Genomic DNA, 7,721 nt, shown 5'->3' with positions numbered 1-7,721 from the left:
AGCAAACAGTGTCTAAAGAAAAACTTCAGAAAGCCTGGAGAACTTTTGCTCAAGATAACTTTAAAGAATTACAATAAAGTCTTGCTCCTTGAAAGAGACATGTATACTAATGGAGAAACTTTCTACTAATAACAAAAGTGTAACGTATCCATTGCTTCCTCCCACATTTTCACTGCAGAAACTCTGATATAATTGTGACACTTCACATCAGTCTGTCATGAAAACATTTGCTCCTCTCAGGGTGCGCTGAGCTACAACTGCTGAGTAGCCTGGCTTATTAACCAGCCAGGTAGCTAATTATACTAAATATAACTCTGAGTCACTCCATGTTGATAAGTGATTTTAAGTCTGAACCAGCTAATTGGATGTCAACATTATGAAGACCCTTTAAAGTTTGAGAACTCCTGGATTAAAGGTTAGGGTTCGGGCTACGATGAATCACAGATTTGTGCATGAAATATTCATATTCATGGTTTATGCACAGATTGGTGCATAGGCACCGTTTACCAATGAGGTCCAACGTGTTTTTGTAATGTAGGCCATTTGTTGTGTTTCGGTCCCTGCTATATTTGTGGGTTTTATTATGTTTCTTTGTGCATGTAGTTTCTCCTGCTTTCTGTGTTCTCCTGTTGCTCTTATCACGTTTAGTCGTAGCCCTCATGTCTAATTGTCTCTTGTTTACATCCTGTTTTATGTTTGGTTTTACTTCCTACGTTTACCTCTTTTTGTGATTGTTTGCCATTCGGTCATCAGACTGTCTGATTGTTTTCATCTGTTTAATAACCAACTGGAAACCAGCTGTTACCCCTATCTGTGTGTGTGTGTGTGTGTGTGTGTATGTATATGTAGTGTTTCCTTGGTCTTTGTCTTTGATTGTCAGTCAGTGACTTCTGATTTGATTTCTCGTGTTTCCTTTAGTGGATCAGGAAACAGGATCAGCCATTTAAAATATTCTAAATCAGGTGTAGGCGCCAATACAGCCAATTTAAAATCTTTTAAAATCACCCATTAACCGGTGTACAATTTCAATCCCAGGACGTTCTTGCTGTGAGGCAAGAATTACTTTCATATAGTCAAGCAATACCTGTGAGCCAAAAGCTCAGGCCTCAGGCTGCTCCGACAGTTTTTTTTCTACTTTTGGCTCTGTGTGATGTTAAAGAGGGCCAGAATTCCTATTATGATCCTCTTACACAGGTCTGGCTCTAAGTCTAAAGAAGGGGTCCCCAATCCCAGTCCATGAGGGCCAGTGTCCCTGCAGGTTTTAGATCTCACCCTGGGTCAACACACCTGAATCACATGATTAGTTCATTACCAGGCCTCTGAAGAACTTCAAGACATGCTGAGGAGGTAATTTATCCATTTAAATCAGCTGTGATGGATCAAGGACACATCTAAAACCTGCAGGGACACCGGCCCTCGTGGACTGGGATTGGGGACTCCTGGTCTAGAGCCTCACCCACCTGCTCATAGAAGATGAAATGGATTATTTCCATGTGCTGCATAAAGGCCCAGCATAAGATGAATAAGGAGTATTTTGAACTACAAATTTTGCAAAGCTATAATAACAATATGGAGCCGTAAACAAGCATAATAACACCCCCACGACCCCCAAGGAAAATATTTGAAAACAAACTAAACTTGCACTAAGGTGGCCCTCTTTAAAAAAGCAATCGCTTTATTTTTTTCCATCGCAGATTTCTGTTTATGTGTCCCAGTTTTCACAAATTGGGACAAACAGTAACAGTTAAGAATGTCTGTAAGGGATTTGAGCGCTGCAGTGTTCTTTATAAACTGCTACTTTGAGATTGTTTCAAAAGACATAAAATGATACTTTTTTTTTGTTTGCAACAAATTAAAGTAGCAGTCATGAAATGGCCTTTAAGTCATTTTGTGGAAAAAAAGACTTCTTTTCCCCCCCATGTTGGGGATGAAGGGTGACACCGGGGAGCCAAGCTCATTAAAAAATAATGTCTTTGATCATGCGGGCCATCAGAAGTAGGGCTGTCACCCGTGACCTATTTTGGACTCACAATCAGTTTTGAGAGACAAACTGTGGTAGAAATGTGAACTCTCACTGAGTACTCACAAGAACCGTAGTCTTGCCATGTTCCTGAATGCATCGGGGTGGATGGAACTCAGGTGTTTTGACTTTGTTATGATTCTGAAAGAAACATATTTCAGTCAGATTCTCATTAATATAAATGACTGGTTTGCAATTACGGGGTTTCACAGGTGCCATTATCCTGCCAGTTATACTTACATCTCACTGAGTTCAGGGAGGTCGGAGAAAGCAAAAGCCCCGATATTCCTCAGAGCAGCATTTTTAGATATTAAACTGAGGGAAACACACGAATATGAAATATATTTTAAAAAATCATGTGGTCTATTATTCATTCACACTCATTCTTTGGAGTCTTTTTTTGTCTCCGCCACCCCTCGGATGCTTAACTTCTCAACTATTTGGGTGATCTTCCTCAGAGGCCAGAGCTCTTCATGTTCCATTACAAAGACTAAACACAAACATGTAGGATAAAATCTGTTTTATGCAGTCAGCGGCTTTTAGTAATCAGTATACTCACATTTTGGTGAGCTGAGGGAGGCCAGAAAAGGCAAAAGCACCGATACTCTCCAGCATGTCGTTCTCGGATATGGTCCTGTAGTTGGCAGTAATGACGAGTAAAAGAAAAAGTAAGGAATATAAAAGTTATTATAGGAGGGTTTTTTTTGTAATCGATGTCTCAAATCAGACAGAATCCTCGGATTTTTCCTGTAAAGTTATTAAAAAATAAAAACAAACTTTGGGTGTAGGACACACCCAGGTTAAATATATGTGCAAAACACAGTTTCTATTTGCAATTCCTATGGTTTTAAAATCAATAAGTCTCTTAAATAAACTCTGCAGATGAATCATGAAAATCACAACAGAGGCAACTAAAAAGTTCAATCTATTATCAAACATTTGCCCATTTTTTAGCTTGTGATTGCTTTCTTTTACACTTTAACATGTAAGAGTCAGCACCTGCAACTATTTTCACTTTTGAAGCTGAACAACTGATCCTTGCTTGATCAATATTTTAATCATTACTAATTAAAATGATTCATAGCAGCAGAAAAAAAGAACAATTTAATTTGAAATCACTGTTTGCTAATTATAAAAGTTTATTGTAGAAATATATTTATGTAGAAAGCAAAGCGATAACCTAATTGGCACCGTGTACAAATTGTCACACGAGTACAAAATCAATATCTATAACTCCAGCTCTTGTTAAATATGAATGTGGACCAAAATGATTTTATTCATTCAATAAAAATTTTTTTTTATCCCCAATATGGGGATCAATTGTTTTATTGAATGAATACAGTGGCATTCCTGGTAACACAGCCAGGAATGCCACTGAATTATTCCCCGTCTGTTTGGATGACCCATATCTCGTGTGTTTTGACCTCCTCAGCACATTATGCTCCGCATCGAAGAACAAACATAATCGACAGGCGCACACTTACAGTTCCATTAGGTGCTGGAGGCTGGAGAGGGCGCCCTGCTGAATCTCTCTGATCTGCGTCTGCTTAACTTCCCTGTTGATGCAGAAACAGCCACTCACATCAGGTTTCAGCACTTCACACTGATCACAAGGCTCGCAGGGGCTTTGTGTGCACACTGACCACTGAAGAAGGTCAGTTACTCAGTCACGATGAGATTTTTTTTCTTTTCATGTGTGAAACAAAATACACGTGAAGAAAGTCTACACGAGTTCCCAAGCTCTTTGCATGTGGTCTTGCATACTTGCAGCATACTTACTGCATACTTGCAAATATCCCCACTGTTCCCGAGCCTTGACCTTCGAGCAAAATATAGAGCAGAAGAGAACACACGCATGGCCTCCTGGGAGATCGCAGCGCATCTCTAGGGATGTTTGCTTCTTCTGCCACAAGTGTGTCCTTGTCTTGAGTGTGTGTCAGCTGTATTTACTCATAGGCTATGTTTTTTTGTTCTGTTTTTTTGGAAAGATAGATTGTGTAAGGAGAAACTGCTCGTGTGTACGTTTCGATAGAAGTTTGAATAAATGCTTAGGGTGATTCTAATCTTCACCTCACCCTGTCTCTTTCTCTGGAAGGCCTTGAGATTCTTTGCAAATGTTTAAGCAGCCAAAGCAAAAGGTCACTGTTTACTATGAGTGGCATCACCCTCGGATCTGCATGAGACACCTAAATCAATCATGTCACCTTTAAACAAGCACTACAGGTTAAAGTGACACTATGAAAGTAGAAATAACTTTACCTAGGGCTGTTTGATATAACGATATATATCGGATGACAATATAAAAACGTCTAAGTTTCATTTTATGCTATCGTTTGTTTCGTGGTGTTGTAAAATAAACTGTTTACGGCAATATTTTTTCATCGTTTTGATGGTCACTGTAGTGGCTATATTAATTTCTTAAAGTTCTCTCTTTCTCTTATATTTTATATAACCACAGGGACGGAGGACAAGCGCCTGTTTTTATGCGTTGTGGTTAGCAACAACGACTGTAACAGCATCGCGTGTCCGCTTGTTTATGTTCCACATAAATCTTTCACAATAAAGCTCAAGATCCTGTTGAGACTTTTCAAAATAAACTGAATCACGTGAAAGAGCAGATTATTTACAGATGAGAATTAAAAAAGAGCTGCCAGGTGCTAAAAAATAAACCTTAGACTCAAACATTAGAACAGGCTTTTCCCCGCAGCACGCCGTGTAATAAATACTCACAAAGAAAACTGTGACCTTTACAACTTATGTCTAAAAATGTATCGTTTCATGCATCGGTTAAAACACTCGACTCCAGCTACATGACGCCCAGCTGGAAACACTTCCCGCAAGTTGAGCTGCCCGAGATTCACAGAATTTACAGAAAATGTTACATTTTTGTGATTTATATCGTTATCGGACGATAGAGGTTTTATATCGGGATATGAGATTTTGGTCATATCACACAGCCCTAACTTTACCTGAGGCTTGGATTTCTCTACACTAAAGATGGGAACTTTGCTCATTTTCCTGGTACCAAAAGCATGAATGAATGTCTTGATTGCTTAATCTGTATTTAAAAAATGTACAAACAGGACTTTATCATAACTGGGCAACAGCTAAGGCAATCATCGTGTTATAGTGCAGACAACACATCCTTCGACCAGTTTCATCCTGTATTCTGCTGATTGATAACAGTAACACACAAAGTAGCATAAGAAAAAGAAAAAGACTGCAAGCTCATAACCCAGACTGTCCTGGTGGGAAGCTCTGACTTTTAAACCCTTCATTTTGTTTGTTTACAAGAAAACTCAGCGGGGGGTCTTTAACCTGTGGCTACCTGCTCAGTGGCCAACAATAGTAAGTAGCTGCTGCTGCTGCGCTACAAGGTGCCGAGGATTAGCAGAAAAACTTTGCATGCATTTCCCCGAATCACTAAATGTTTAATGAAACCAACCGAGTCAAGTCGAGAGCAAAACTGAACCACTCGTCCAGGCAGATGAGCGAGGATTAGACAGGAACGTCCGGATGATTATGCACGTTCACGGATGGGATTCAAATTTGTAAACATTTCATAGCTACTGTATAGCTTTAATATGGTGAATGGGTGGTGGGATTTATAGACACATTTGCTGCTCCACTCGCATGTCAGTTTGAGGGATGTCGCCAATTATACAAATTAAAGTTGCTCCACATAAGCAAATCAGCTCAGACTATAAAACAGCAGAAGCTATAATTTATGTACTTTGTGGTTGTTCAGGTTTAAAGTTTCAGGCTTTCTTGAAAGCAAACTTTCAAGCTACAGAAAGAAAAAAAACTCGAATTACATCACTGGGTCTATTTTAAACTTAATGTGTGGAGCGTGAGAGATGCGGGTACTCAAAAAGGAATGAAAAACTTTTAAGCTGCATTATTGAATATCTGGGATCATGTATTTAGTAAAGCTTGGTAAAGACAGAAAGGTATCTTTTTGTGTCTGCTGGTTTGGACTTGACTATTCCTTAGTTTTTCTAGCTCTTGTGAGTCTCAAAGAAAGAAAAGTGTAAGCATGCTATCAAATACTGCCTGCAAACAATTACCAGAAAAGAATGGTGATCAGGTGACAGGTAGACTTCATTTAGAGGGGAGGGGGAATAATGTAATCCGAGGAAAACTGGTACATATATCTCCTTAAAAACAGTAAACAGAATGGGGAATAAAATCTATTAACATGTGTGACACTCCATTGAAGGCTTTCTATGGGCTTTTCTAATTTTCAGGGGATTTATATGAATTTTTCACCACTCTAGCAGTGTTACACTTTAAATATTACATCACATTAATTTAATTCATTTAAATGAATAGTGTGCTTCTTTAAAATCAGGATGAAACACAAAGAAAAATAACAAACAGCTGACAGTATCATACAGTAAAGTTTCATTCCGCACAGCGCTGTATTATAATGTTACATTGATGATGATTAGGCATGGTAGCTTAATATAATCTAACAATGATGGCAAAAAAAGTAAACATCTGGATCCACAACCAGTGGATCCTTTTGTGTGTGAGTCTCTGTGTGCTTGTGTGTTTGTGTGTACTCACAGGCACTGGGAGCTGGAGATGTTGGAGGGAAACGCCGTGACTCCAAACATGACCTGGCAAGACGGGCACGAGGTTTGTTTGGCCAAACTGGGATGAAATCCAGGTCTAATGTCCATTTCAGAGCCGCGCGCCGAGGCTGCTGCCGTCTTTATCGTAACGATCAGCAGCATCATTAGTGTCATTACCAACATCACTTCAGTCTGCCAGGGTCCACAGAGTGGTTTCACTTTTCTAGTTTGTCTTCTTTTTGTGTCTTTTACTCTGATATTGTCTCTGGTCCACGCTCCACATTTGATATGAACGCTTTTACCTGTCTGTCCGCTCGGCGGTTCAGCGCCAGGTCAGTTAGAGAGAAATGTGAGGTTTTTTTGGTGTTTTCTGTCACGCAGTAGTGAATGCTGGGGGCGTGTGAAAAGCTCATGGGAGTATGAGGATGTAGGAGGTCTCAGCTGGGTGGAGTTATGTGTGTTTTTCTACTGTGTAACAACTTCCAGAACAGAGCATACGTCTTGATAAGATATAAATGACTGGTGTTCTATGAGCTGAGACTGCAAGAGAAGAATAAGTGTAGTGATGCGCTGTGAAAAACTGTGCAGTCCTCTTCCTTCTGTGAATGTGTATTTTCTTTTTCCTGTCCTATTATGTCAGATGTAGGTAAAGAACCCTTTAATAAGATCAAAAAAATAATATTTAACCTCATTGTTGGCTGTCGTGCATCTGCAAGCCTCTGTGCAACCCAACTCCACTCCACTTCATTGTATATTTTCTGTATCTGACTTATCATCCCTGTTTCCCTGAGTGCCTGCGCTCATCTGTGTTGAGGTTTTGTTGCTCCTCTTGCCACCCCTGGCTTTTCATGTATACGCATGGAAAAGCGTTCAGGTTCCTGAACAGAAGAGTGCCACAAATATTAATGACTGCAGATGGAAATTTCAGTTTTCCTTTGAGTCGTCTGGTCCTGCCTAAAAAGCTTCAGTGCACGTTACGACAGCTTTTCTTAAAAACACTCTTGCTGCCAAATATGCAGTACCTTATACACTCGTCAGACACTCACTTGTTATTATATAGTGCAGTAAAGAGGCGACAGTAAAGTAGGGAGAAATAGAAAGAGTGGCAAAAGACATGTAGCAAA

General features: G+C 39.6%; 1 protein-coding gene across 1 annotated transcript in view; it reads right to left on the bottom strand.

Annotated features, from left to right (window-relative positions):
• fshr (follicle stimulating hormone receptor) overlaps positions 1 to 6,954 on the bottom strand; it is a 16,259-nt gene extending 9,305 nt beyond the window's left edge. The window contains exons 1-5 of the mRNA XM_013911661.1: positions 6,590 to 6,954; positions 3,505 to 3,576; positions 2,580 to 2,654; positions 2,261 to 2,335; positions 2,087 to 2,161 (exon numbers count right to left, since the gene is read on the bottom strand). Coding sequence (XP_013767115.1) covers positions 2,087 to 2,161; positions 2,261 to 2,335; positions 2,580 to 2,654; positions 3,505 to 3,576; positions 6,590 to 6,780 — 488 coding nt within the window. The 5' untranslated portion in view covers positions 6,781 to 6,954. The remainder of the gene's footprint in view (positions 1 to 2,086; positions 2,162 to 2,260; positions 2,336 to 2,579; positions 2,655 to 3,504; positions 3,577 to 6,589) is intronic.
• Between the last annotated feature and the right edge of the window lie 767 nt (positions 6,955 to 7,721).

This window comes from Pundamilia nyererei, unplaced genomic scaffold (genome assembly GCF_000239375.1).
Source record: "Pundamilia nyererei isolate P.nyererei 1_Seehausen unplaced genomic scaffold, PunNye1.0 scaffold00069, whole genome shotgun sequence".
NCBI classification, from domain to species: Eukaryota; Metazoa; Chordata; class Actinopteri; order Cichliformes; family Cichlidae; genus Pundamilia; species Pundamilia nyererei.
This window is presented reverse-complemented; position numbering and strand designations above follow the sequence as displayed.